We start from the raw sequence: 12,602 nt of genomic DNA on the forward strand, positions 1-12,602 counted from the left end.
TGTAAAAAACCACACATTCTCAGACACTTAAAACTTCATGTTTTATAGTCAATTTTTCAGTACTGGTCACTTCTACTCATTTCATTATAACATCTTCAAATTTTTCATGAATACGTGTTCATTAGACCTAGAAGGGCATTGTCAGAACAATTGTCAGAACATAAACTGGTCAAGGAGGATTCATTTCTTTATATCATTCTCTCTTTCGTAGATATGACTCCAACCACACCAGGCACCACCATCACCACACCTTCAGAAGAGACACCCACGTCAACACCCATGCCAGGCACAGGTAAGTACAGACCAGTCATGGGTCAGATGCTCTTTCAGCAAGGTGATCTCGGGAGAAGAGGCAGCAGAAGGTGCTCAACTAAACTTGCCCTCTGGTCTTTCCACTGTCAGAGACCTGTGTGGTGGAAGGAGACCCTCACTACCACACATTCGACAAGCAGCTACACAACTTCATGGGCACCTGCACCTACACCCTCTCCAAGCTGTGTGAGAGCAACAGCTCCCTGCCCTACTTCAATGTGGAAGCAGCCAACGAGCACAGGAGAGGCAACACTCGTGTGTCCTACGTCCGATACGTGGATGTCGATGTGGCTGACCAGCGGATAAGGCTGGGGCAGGGTGGAGTGGTGACGGTAAGCTCGAGGGGACAGCCTGTGGGGCTGTGCAAGAGGAAAGAGCTGTGCCAAATGGGTTGCTTCAATCCTGTCTTGCTTCCTGTCCCTCCAGGTGAATGGAGTGGCAGAGATCCTGCCTTGCAGCCCATCCGCAGGTGTGCAGGTCTTGTCCAGTGGATTCTACACTATGGTCATGACAGACTTTGGCTTGAGAGTGAAGTTTGATGGGGTCCATCGGGTGGAGGTGACACTTCCAAGTACCTTTGGGCAGAAGGTTTGTGGCATGTGTGGGAACTACAACGGGATGGCAGCAGATGACTTCCTGAACCCGGAAGGGATGCTGGAGCCAGACTCTACCAGCCTGGGCAACAGCTGGGAGGTGTCCAAAAACAGCAGGTGGGTGTGCCTCCCCAGCAGGTCTGGGGATACATCAGGCAAGGGGAGGAGGAGGCACCAGGAGAAGCCCAGAGATGACCCAGGGGCCCTTCTCCCTGTCTTTCCACAGCTGCTCAGCCGGACCGCTCCCCACCCCAGCCTGCAATGACACGGACGAGCAGGTGGTCGCCAGCAACCGCTTCTGTGGGCTCCTCATTGACACCAGTGGCCCCTTTCAGATCTGCCACGCTGTGCTGAGCCCCAGCAGTTACTTTGAGACCTGCTCGTATGACCTGTGTGAGCTGGGGCTGGACCAGGAGACCCTGTGCAAGAGCTTACAGTCCTATGCGGATGCCTGTCAGGCACTTGGGGTCCAGATACCCGTGTGGAGGAACACAACCTTCTGCCGTAAGTCCACACGTGGTAGCACAGATCGTTACTCTCAGGAAAACGCAGGACAGGAAGGAAAAAGTGAGGCGGAGAAATATTCTCACTGTGAGCTGAGGGGATTTACAGGCAGTTGTCTGTATTAGAGGCACCATCACATTTGCTGTTTCATTTGATCGGGTAGGACTGAGAACACACATGGAGCCAAGCAGACCAGAGGGAAAACGGAGACCGTTACTTTTTCAAAGGGGAAAATACCTCAAAAGAAGTGTTGAGTTATGTTCTGCCAGTAATTGCCACGTCTTCTGTTTCTGCAGCGATCACCTGTCCGGCCAACAGTCACTATGAGCCCTGTGCTGCTGCCTGCCCTGCCACCTGTTTTGACCCAATGGCTCCAGTCACCTGCAGCCTGCCGTGCGTGGAGGGCTGTGTGTGTGACAGCGGGTACCTGCTCTACCACGACCAATGTGTGCCCAGCCAGCAGTGTGGGTGTTGGCACAACGGGCAGCACTACCCCGTGGGCTCTGAGTTCTGGACGGACAACAGCTGCTCCTCCAAGTGCACGTGTCCCGCACGGGGAAGCAAAGTCCAGTGTTTCGAAGCCTCATGCCCTGCGGGCCAGTACTGCGGGGTGCAGGGTGGGAAACCCGTGTGCCTCGAACACTCCTACGGCATCTGTCACGTCCACGGGGACCCTCACTACAACACCTTTGACAAGGTGACGCACAACTTCATGGGCAACTGCACCTACACCCTGGCCAAAGTGTGCTCCAACACCACCTCCCTGCCCTACTTCAATGTGGAGGCCAAGAACGAGCATCGTGGCAACAGCAGGGTGTCCTATGTGCGCGAAGTGCTGGTTGAGGTGTACGGACAGCGCATTGCCATCCTCAAGCAGGAGAAGAGCCAAGTGCTGGTAGGCAGCGGGGCTGGCACGGGCGTGGTGTGGGTACAAGGCAGGGCTGGCTGTTCTTGGCAGGGCCTGGCATGTACCAGCTGCCTCCACTGTTCCAGGGCTGGGGGGGTTCCCCTGAAGCCACTGGGTTCCTCTGTTTTTCCCTTCCAGAGGGGTTGGAGGAGGAAGAGGCAACCGGGGAATGTGCTCTCTGTTGAGCAGAGGCCCCTGCAGAGCGCAGGACACAGACACGGCTCTGTGGGCCCCAGGGGTGTGGGGTGTGAGGGTATCCAAGGCAACTGTTTGCCGTGCCTGGCCTGGCAGCTGCTTTCCCCAGGCGGGAGACCCCGGGGAGGCCAGGGACAAGTCCAGGGCCCATGGTGCTGTGTCTGCCCTAGGTGAACGGCGTGCGCCAGACCCTGCCGGTGAGGGCAGCGGGAGGTGCGATCACAGTGAGCAAGAGCGGCCGCTACGTCGTCCTGGAGACAGACTTCAGCCTCACAGTGTCCTATGACACTGACCACTCGGTGGAGGTGAAGGTGCCCACCACCTACTTCAACCTGACCTGTGGCATGTGCGGGAACTTCAACAACAGGAGAGACGACGAATACATGATGCCCAACGGGCAGCAAGCCGCAGACTCCAATGCGCTGGGGGAGAGCTGGCAGGTCCCAGACAGTGACCCCTCTTGCGGTGTCCCCGTCCCCTCCCCACTCTGCAGTGCAGAGGAGGAGGAGCTCTACAAGTCGGACCACTTCTGTGGCATACTGACCAGCAGGCCCAGCTCTTTTGAGACGTGCCACAGTGTGATCAACCCCCAGAGCTACTTTGACACCTGCCTCTACGACCTTTGTGCCCTGAATGGTGGCCAGGAGTTTCTGTGTGCTGCTCTGGAGGCCTACGCTGACGCGTGCCAGGCAGCCGGCGTGACTCTTCTGCCCTGGAGGAATGCTACCTTCTGCCGTGAGTACCTGCCTTGCCGTTGCCAGAAGGGAAATGTGCCGCTCCCCTTGCCCAAAATCTCTGGCCAAAGACAGTCTTTGGTCTTCCCCCTCCCAGAAGGCCTTCCTTGCTTGAAGTCTTGCTGGTCCTGATTGTCCCCTCCCCATTGCAGCCCTGAAGTGTCCTTCCAACAGCTCCTATGACCCTTGCATGACCGGCTGTCCTGCCACCTGTGTTGACCGACAAGCCCCACAGAACTGCTCCAAGCCCTGCGTGGAGGGCTGTGCGTGTACCTCTGGCTTCCTCCTCAGCGGAGACACCTGTGTGCCCGAGGCCCAGTGTGGCTGCCTCTTTGAGGACAACTACTACAGCGTGAGTGAAACCCCTGCCCTGGTTTGCACCCCTCCCAGGGACTCCTTTCCCTCAATTTTCCTGCATCCTACACTGATGTTTGGCATTTCCCTGCCTGCAGGAAGGCGAGTACTCCGTGAACGAGAATTGCACTCGCCGGTGCCGGTGTGAAGCCAACGGCCAGATGGTTTGCTCTGCCTTGTCCTGTGGCGAGGAGGAGGTCTGCAAGATCCAGAACGGCCAGAGGGACTGTTACCCAGCCAGCACTGCGCTCTGCCACATCTACGGTGACCCGCATTACAGCACCTTTGATGGGAAGCTTCACCACTTCCAGGGCTCCTGCAACTACACCGTTGTGACAGGCTGTGACAACTCCTCCATCGGGTTCAGTGTCACCACCCGCAACGAACATCGTGGCAGCCAGAGCTGGACAGCTCTGAACTCTGTGGCACTGTCCCTGGAAGGCCTCCACGTTGCACTGCGCGAGCGCAAGGCCGTCTACGTAAGCCCCTCACTTTTACACCTGGGAACCACAGATGCACTAAGCACCCCTAAATACCACTCTGTCCTCAGGGAGAGCTTGCTATTCCCTCCGCCTGCTGTGTGCTTGCAGAAGAGCCTGGCAAGGCTCTGAGTGAGGCAGATGTGGCTGCTCGTGCAGCCGCAGATTTTTGACTGGTGTCCTGACTTTTGGGTGGGCCGTGTGTAGAGCTGCTGGTGTCCTCATAGGCCTGGGCAGGGTTTCTCATGCCATCAGTGCTTCTGACTCACTGGGCCCTGGCACCACCCCAGTGAGGAACAGGGACTTCTCAGCAGAGGGCACCTCTTTATGCTTCCCTCTTTCCCCCTACTCCAGGTCAACGGTGCTCTGGTCTCCCTGCCTGCTTCTCCTGCCCCCGGTGTGACCATTTCCCTGAGCGGCTCCTACGTGCATGTTTCCACCAAGCTGGGCCTGCAGCTGCAGTTCAACGGGGACCACGAGCTCCTCGTGAAGGTGTCTGAGAAGCACAAGGGCAAGCTCTGTGGGCTGTGTGGGACGTACACTGGGAGCCAGCAGGACGACTTCATGCGCCCCGATGGAGTTGTCGTGCCTGACTTCAATGACTTTGGAGCCAGCTGGATGGTGCCGGATGATGAGTGGCTGTGAGTCCCTGATCTATCCTGCAGATGAAGGACAAGAGGGAGTTTGGGAGAGGGGAGCTATGAGGGCCATCAGGAGGAAGGGTTGGTGATGGCAGGCATGGGCCTAGGGAGAAGAGGCAGTTTCTTGACCTCTGAGAAGGTGGTCCAGGGCCTGGGCATGACACTTTTCCCAAGTTGTTGGGATCACAACAGCCTGAGGCATTTTCTCTCTGTCCACCTGATTCCAGGGGTGGGACTGGTGACTGTGGGCCATGCGTTCCACCCTTGCAAGCGACGCCGTTGGTGCCTGTCTTAGGGGGGGATCTGGGCTCCGGAAGCTGAGGTTTTGTCTGGGGAGTAGGTGAGGAAATGGTGTGGCTGCGGTGAGCTCAGGGCTGTCTGTCTGCTGTGTAGGTGTGACCCAGCCATCGGCCCACCTGTGTCCTGCTCCCCTGCCGAGGAGGAGGCAGCTAACGAGCAGTGTTCAATCCTCACGCATCTGGGTGGCCCGTTCCAGCCATGCCATGCAGTTCTGTCACCCCAGACCTACTTTGAGAGCTGTGTCTATGACCAGTGTGCCACGGGCAACAGCACGGAGCAGCTCTGCAATGACCTGGGGGCCTATGCCACAGGCTGTGTGGAGGCAGGTGTTGCCCTGGGAGACTGGAGTGCTGGCACTGTCTGTGGTAAGTCTTCTGTCCATCTCCTTTGATTTCCCTGACTCTCTCCCTCATTCAAGGAATGGGGCAGCTGTGCTGGAGGTTTCCCCACCTGCCACCTCACTGGCCTGGTGTGCATCCTACAGTTCTTTTGCCATGGTGTGGTGGTGTTTGGGAAGGGTGCAACATTCCCATTTGAGAACAGATCCCCTTACAAAACACGCCTTCTCCACCTCTGGTTCACTCTCTTTCATTCATCAGCTCCTACACCCTCGCCCCCCTTGCCAGACACTACAACACTGCCTCCACATACAACAACCTCACCGGCACCTGGGACAAGCACAGGTACGGTGGTCTCCCATCCATGTTTTTTACTGGCTGTGCTAAGCCTTTCCCCTTGGCTGGCCGCCCTCACCTGGCCACGGGCATACCATGGGCGTGTATGCGGCTGTACGTGAGCACTGTGTGACAGTGGGAAAAGGTGGCCCCACCTTCACTGTACAACCTCTGCTTTCCTTTCTGCACCACATCCAGCTCCCCCGACAGACTGCAATTTCACCTGCACATTCGACAAGGACTTCTGTGGCTGGGTCCAGGCAGACTACAGCAGCATTGACTGGATAAGGAACAAAGGTCCAACGCCCACACCAAATACCGGCCCCTCCTCTGACCACACAACTGGAGGTAAGAACAGCAATCAGGACACAGGTTGGGGAGTGTCCCTGGGAAGATACCCCTAAACTTCTGCTAACAGCAAACGCAGGCCACATCTTTCCTGGTCTTGATCCAGAGAAATTTAAAGCAGTGTCTCCCAGAGACGGAGGCTTCCTTTGGGAAGATTTCCAGCCCTGGGAATCAGTCTGTGGTAGCCACAGGGCAGGCCAGGGCCTGCCATGCGGGGGAGAAAGTAATGCAGAGCTTGATGAGCCGTTTGTCTCTGGGGAACAGGAATGGGTCTATCTCTCTGTTAGACAGAGAGGCTGGCTTCTCCAAACAACAAGGTGAGGACTGAGTCTCCAAAGCTGCAGAGCCGCGCAAGGGCTGTGGCAATGCTTTGGAGGTGGTGCCGTTGCTCAAGCCAAGGCATGCAGCTGCCGTGGCCCAGAGAGCACCTTTGTAGGGGCACTCGGGTCCAGGGAAGCTTGTGGCTCGTGAAGGACCTGTGTTTACTCCCCCCTCCTTTTGCCTGCCTGAAACTGCAGCTTCGGCACTCCCAGGACTGGGCTTGGGTTGTCCCTGGCTGCTTTGTCTAGATTCGATGTGTGTGTGACAGTGTGGCCCATGCTTGGTTTCAGACGGCTACTACATCTACCTGCAAGGGACTGATGATGCTCTCTCCGGGTTTGTGGCTGTCCTGGTCGGTCCGGTGTGCAGCTGGGAAGGAACGCACTGCTTCCGCTTCTGGTACCACATGTACGGAAACTCTGAAATGGCCCTGCGGGTGTACGTGGCAAAGGACTCTGAGCAAGTGGAGGTGTGGAATCAAGAAGGGAACCATGGGGACATGTGGCATTTGGGAGAGGTGACGGTGCACATCACAGGAAATACGCAGGTAAGGGCACAGGCTCTCACTGCCACCTAAGAGGAACCGTCCTTTCTAACGGCGCTTCACACGTGCGGCCAGAGCTAATGCTGGGAACAATTCCTTCCCTTAGATTTTGCTGGAGGGACAGTGGGGCGAAGACGCCCGGAGCAACGTAGCATTGGATGATCTGTCCATTGAAAAGGGATCCTGTGCAGGTACAAGGCTTGGCTTGGGAAAGGGCAGCTTGAGACATGTCACCAACTGAGCTGGCAGGCTGTGCTAGAGGCAGGAGCACAGGTTGTCTCTGCAGTGCCCTGTAGGGCACTGATGCCCCTGTGCCCAAGCCGGCTTTCTCCTGGGAGACTGGAGCACTGGCAATGCCTGTTTTAGTTCGTGTGTTACAAGGCCCACAGACAGGACATTGACCGTGGGACTGAAGTGCCTTACTTGCTTTTGTCACCCAGCTGTGCTGCTGGCTGAGCCCTTGGGTGGGAGGGTTCTTCCTGAGATGACACGCTTCACTGTCTCTTCTGGGCATGCCTGGTAATGGAGTTGAGTGCTTCAGAAGGGTGAAGGATGCAGCTGCCTGCAAGAAAACTCCCATGTTGGTGCACATCTCCTCTAACTGTCCCTTCTGCTAGGTGAACCAACAGCAACACCCACGATCCCACAGCCAGGCACTACAACGCAGACAACATTAAGACCACCAACAACACCATCGGGGACGACCTCAGGTACTGCCCTGGGTCTCTTGAGTCAGAATGTTGGGTTTTTCGGGAAGGGTGGACCAGCTGCATGCAACAAAACGCCCATGCTGACACTGCCCATTTCTTCCTCTGTCTCTTCATAGGTCCACTTCCTTCTACACCCTCAACCCCACTGCCTAACATCACGACTCAGACAACAACAAGACCACCCACAACACCACCGGGGACGACCTCAGGTACTGCTACTATTGGTAGCACCTCACTGGTCTGGTGTGCCAGGCCTCGGGTGAAGAGACTCTTTGGGACGGGGACACTGAGGAATCCCTGTCCTACAGTTCTTTTGCCATGGTGTGGTGGTGTTTGGGAAGGGTGCAACATTCCCATTTGAGAACAGATCCCCTTACAAAACACGCCTTCTCCACCTCTGGTTCACTCTCTTTCATTCATCAGCTCCTACACCCTCGCCCCCCTTGCCAGACACTACAACACTGCCTCCACATACAACAACCTCACCGGCACCTGGGACAAGCACAGGTACGGTTGTCTCCCATCCATGTTTTTTACTGGCTGTGCTAAGCCTTTCCCCTTGGCTGGCCGCCCTCACCTGGCCACGGGCATACCATGGGTGTGTATGCGGCTGTACGTGAGCACTGTGTGACAGTGGGAAAAGGTGGCCCCACCTTCACTGTACAACCTCTGCTTTCCTTTCTGCACCACATCCAGCTCCCCCGACAGACTGCAATTTCACCTGCACATTCGACAAGGACTTCTGTGGCTGGGTCCAGGCAGACTACAGCAGCATTGACTGGATAAGGAACAAAGGTCCAACGCCCACACCAAATACCGGCCCCTCCTCTGACCACACAACTGGAGGTAAGAACAGCAATCAGGACACAGGTTGGGGAGTGTCCCTGGGAAGATACCCCTAAACTTCTGCTAACAGCAAACGCAGGCCACATCTTTCCTGGTCTTGATCCAGAGAAATTTAAAGCAGTGTCTCCCAGAGACGGAGGCTTCCTTTGGGAAGATTTCCAGCCCTGGGAATCAGTCTGTGGTAGCCGCAGGGCAGGCCAGGGCCTGCCATGCGGGGGAGAAAGTAATGCAGAGCTTGATGAGCCGTTTGTCTCTGGGGAACAGGAATGGGTCTATCTCTCTGTTAGACAGAGAGGCTGGCTTCTCCAAACAACAAGGTGAGGACTGAGTCTCCAAAGCTGCAGAGCCGCGCAAGGGCTGTGGCAATGCTTTGGAGGTGGTGCCATTGCTCAAGCCAAGGCATGCAGCTGCCGTGGCCCAGAGAGCACCTTTGTAGGGGCACTCGGGTCCAGGGAAGCTTGTGGCTCGTGAAGGACCTGTGTTTACTCCCCCCTCCTTTTGCCTGCCTGAAACTGCAGCTTCGGCACTCCCAGGACTGGGCTTGGGTTGTCCCTGGCTGCTTTGTCTAGATTCGATGTGTGTGTGACAGTGTGGCCCATGCTTGGTTTCAGACGGCTACTACATCTACCTGCAAGGGACTGATGATGCTCTCTCCGGGTTTGTGGCTGTCCTGGTCGGTCCGGTGTGCAGCTGGGAAGGAACGCACTGCTTCCGCTTCTGGTACCACATGTACGGAAACTCTGAAATGGCCCTGCGGGTGTACGTGGCAAAGGACTCTGAGCAAGTGGAGGTGTGGAATCAAGAAGGGAACCATGGGGACATGTGGCATTTGGGAGAGGTGACGGTGCACATCACAGGAAATACGCAGGTAAGGGCACAGGCTCTCACTGCCACCTAAGAGGAACCGTCCTTTCTAACGGCGCTTCACACGTGCGGCCAGAGCTAATGCTGGGAACAATTCCTTCCCTTAGATTTTGCTGGAGGGACAGTGGGGCGAAGACGCCCGGAGCAACGTAGCATTGGATGATCTGTCCATTGAAAAGGGATCCTGTGCAGGTACAAGGCTTGGCTTGGGAAAGGGCAGCTTGAGACATGTCACCAACTGAGCTGGCAGGCTGTGCTAGAGGCAGGAGCACAGGTTGTCTCTGCAGTGCCCTGTAGGGCACTGATGCCCCTGTGCCCAAGCCGGCTTTCTCCTGGGAGACTGGAGCACTGGCAATGCCTGTTTTAGTTCGTGTGTTACAAGGCCCACAGATAGGACATTGACCGTGGGACTGAAGTGCCTTACTTGCTTTTGTCACCCAGCTGTGCTGCTGGCTGAGCCCTTGGGTGGGAGGGTTCTTCCTGAGATGACACGCTTCACTGTCTCTTCTGGGCATGCCTGGTAATGGAGTTGGGTGCTTCAGAAGGGTGAAGGATGCAGCTGCCTGCAAGAAAACTCCCATGTTGGTGCACATCTCCTCTAACTGTCCCTTCTGCTAGGTGAACCAACAGCAACACCCACGATCCCACAGCCAGGTACTACAACGCAGACAACATTAAGACCACCAACAACACCATCGGGGACGACCTCAGGTACTGCCCTGGGTCTCTTGAGTCAGAATGTTGGGTTTTTCGGGAAGGGTGGACCAGCTGCATGCAACAAAACACCCCTGCTGACACTGCCCATTTCTTCCTCTGTCTCTTCATAGGTCCACTTCCTTCTACACCCTCAACCCCACTGCCTAATATCACGACGCAGACAACAACAAGACCACCCACATCACCACCTGGGACGTCCTCAGGTACTGCCCTGGGTCTCTTGAATCAGAATGTTGGGTTTTTCGGGAAGGGTGGACAAGCTGCATGCAACAAAACACCCCTGCTGACACTGCCCATTTCTTCCTCTGTCTCTTCATAGGTCCACTTCCTTCTACACCCTCAACCCCACTGCCTAACATCACGACGCAGACAACAACAAGACCACCCACATCACCACCTGGGACGACCTCAGGTACTGCCCTGGGTCTCTTGAGTCAGAATGTTGGGTTTTTCAGGAAGGGTGGACAAGCTGCATGCAACAAAACGCCCCTGCTGACACTGCCCATTTCTTCCTCTGTCTCTTCATAGGTCCACTTCCTTCTACACCCTCAACCCCACTGCCTAACATCACGACTCAGACAACAACAAGACCACCCACAACACCACCGGGGACGACCTCAGGTACTGCTACTATTGGTAGCACCTCACTGGTCTGGTGTGCCAGGCCTCGGGTGAAGAGACTCTTTGGGACGGGGACACTGAGGAATCCCTGTCCTACAGTTCTTTTGCCATGGTGTGGTGGTGTTTGGGAAGGGTGCAACATTCCCATTTGAGAACAGATCCCCTTACAAAACACGCCTTCTCCACCTCTGGTTCACTCTCTTTCATTCATCAGCTCCTACACCCTCGCCCCCCTTGCCAGACACTACAACACTGCCTCCACATACAACAACCTCACCGGCACCTGGGACAAGCACAGGTACGGTTGTCTCCCATCCATGTTTTTTACTGGCTGTGCTAAGCCTTTCCCCTTGGCTGGCCGCCCTCACCTGGCCACGGGCATACCATGGGCGTGTATGCGGCTGTACGTGAGCACTGTGTGACAGTGGGAAAAGGTGGCCCCACCTTCACTGTACAACCTCTGCTTTCCTTTCTGCACCACATCCAGCTCCCCCGACAGACTGCAATTTCACCTGCACATTCGACAAGGACTTCTGTGGCTGGGTCCAGGCAGACTACAGCAGCATTGACTGGATAAGGAACAAAGGTCCAACGCCCACACCAAATACCGGCCCCTCCTCTGACCACACAACTGGAGGTAAGAACAGCAATCAGGACACAGGTTGGGGAGTGTCCCTGGGAAGATACCCCTAAACTTCTGCTAACAGCAAATGCAGGCCACATCTTTCCTGGTCTTGATCCAGAGAAATTTAAAGCAGTGTCTCCCAGCAACGGAGGCTTCCTTTGGGAAGATTTCCAGCCCTGGGAATCAGTCTGTGGTAGCCGCAGGGCAGGCCAGGGCCTGCCATGCGGGGGAGAAAGTAATGCAGAGCTTGATGAGCCGTTTGTCTCTGGGGAACAGGAATGGGTCTATCTCTCTGTTAGACAGAGAGGCTGGCTTCTCCAAACAACAAGGTGAGGACTGAGTCTCCAAAGCTGCAGAGCCGCGCAAGGGCTGTGGCAATGCTTTGGAGGTGGTGCCGTTGCTCAAGCCAAGGCATGCAGCTGCCGTGGCCCAGAGAGCACCTTTGTAGGGGCACTCGGGTCCAGGGAAGCTTGTGGCTCGTGAAGGACCTGTGTTTACTCCCCCCTCCTTTTGCCTGCCTGAAACTGCAGCTTCGGCACTCCCAGGACTGGGCTTGGGTTGTCCTTGGCTGCTTTGTCTAGATTCGATGTGTGTGTGACAGTGTGGCCCATGCTTGGTTTCAGACGGCTACTACATCTACCTGCAAGGGACTGATGATGCTCTCTCCGGGTTTGTGGCTGTCCTGGTCGATCCGGTGTGCAGCTGGGAAGGAACGCACTGCTTCCGCTTCTGGTACCACATGTACGGAAACTCTGAAATGGCCCTGCGGGTGTACGTGGCAAAGGACTCTGAGCAAGTGGAGGTGTGGAATCAAGAAGGGAACCATGGGGACATGTGGCATTTGGGAGAGGTGACGGTGCACATCACAGGAAATACGCAGGTAAGGGCACAGGCTCTCACTGCCACCTAAGAGGAACCGTCCTTTCTAACGGCGCTTCACACGTGCGGCCAGAGCTAATGCTGGGAACAATTCCTTCCCTTAGATTTTGCTGGAGGGACAGTGGGGCGAAGACGCCCGGAGCAACGTAGCATTGGATGATCTGTCCATTGAAAAGGGATCCTGTGCAGGTACAAGGCTTGGCTTGGGAAAGGGCAGCTTGAGACATGTCACCAACTGAGCTGGCAGGCTGTGCTAGAGGCAGGAGCACAGGTTGTCTCTGCAGTGCCCTGTAGGGCACTGATGCCCCTGTGCCCAAGCCGGCTTTCTCCTGGGAGACTGGAGCACTGGCAATGCCTGTTTTAGTTCGTGTGTTACAAGGCCCACAGACAGGACATTGACCGTGGGACTGAAGTGCCTTACTTGCTTTTGTCAC

General features: G+C 56.0%; 1 protein-coding gene and 1 long non-coding RNA gene across 2 annotated transcripts; both read left to right on the forward strand.

Annotated features, from left to right (window-relative positions):
- Positions 1–213: 213 nt before the first annotated feature.
- On the forward strand, positions 214–10,362 carry LOC116791733 (IgGFc-binding protein-like). Its single transcript, XM_032698018.1, has 22 exons — positions 214–292; positions 403–644; positions 739–1,022; positions 1,132–1,409; positions 1,706–2,304; positions 2,682–3,246; positions 3,398–3,597; positions 3,698–4,078; positions 4,433–4,719; positions 5,113–5,384; positions 5,619–5,702; positions 5,892–6,041; positions 6,653–6,909; positions 7,013–7,097; positions 7,524–7,616; positions 7,733–7,825; positions 8,040–8,123; positions 8,313–8,462; positions 9,074–9,330; positions 9,434–9,518; positions 9,945–10,037; positions 10,154–10,362. Exons 1-22 carry the CDS (start codon positions 214–216, stop codon positions 10,360–10,362), a joined length of 4,827 nt encoding a protein of 1,608 aa, XP_032553909.1.
- A 4-nt stretch (positions 10,363–10,366) lies between these two features.
- LOC116791387 lies at positions 10,367–11,978 on the forward strand. The gene is made up of 5 exons (XR_004358728.1): positions 10,367–10,455; positions 10,572–10,664; positions 10,879–10,962; positions 11,152–11,301; positions 11,913–11,978. It is a non-coding gene; the product is annotated as an uncharacterized LOC116791387 (long non-coding RNA).
- Positions 11,979–12,602: the final 624 nt, after the last annotated feature.

This window comes from Chiroxiphia lanceolata, chromosome 10, assembly GCF_009829145.1.
Source record: "Chiroxiphia lanceolata isolate bChiLan1 chromosome 10, bChiLan1.pri, whole genome shotgun sequence".
NCBI classification, from domain to species: domain Eukaryota; kingdom Metazoa; phylum Chordata; class Aves; order Passeriformes; family Pipridae; genus Chiroxiphia; species Chiroxiphia lanceolata.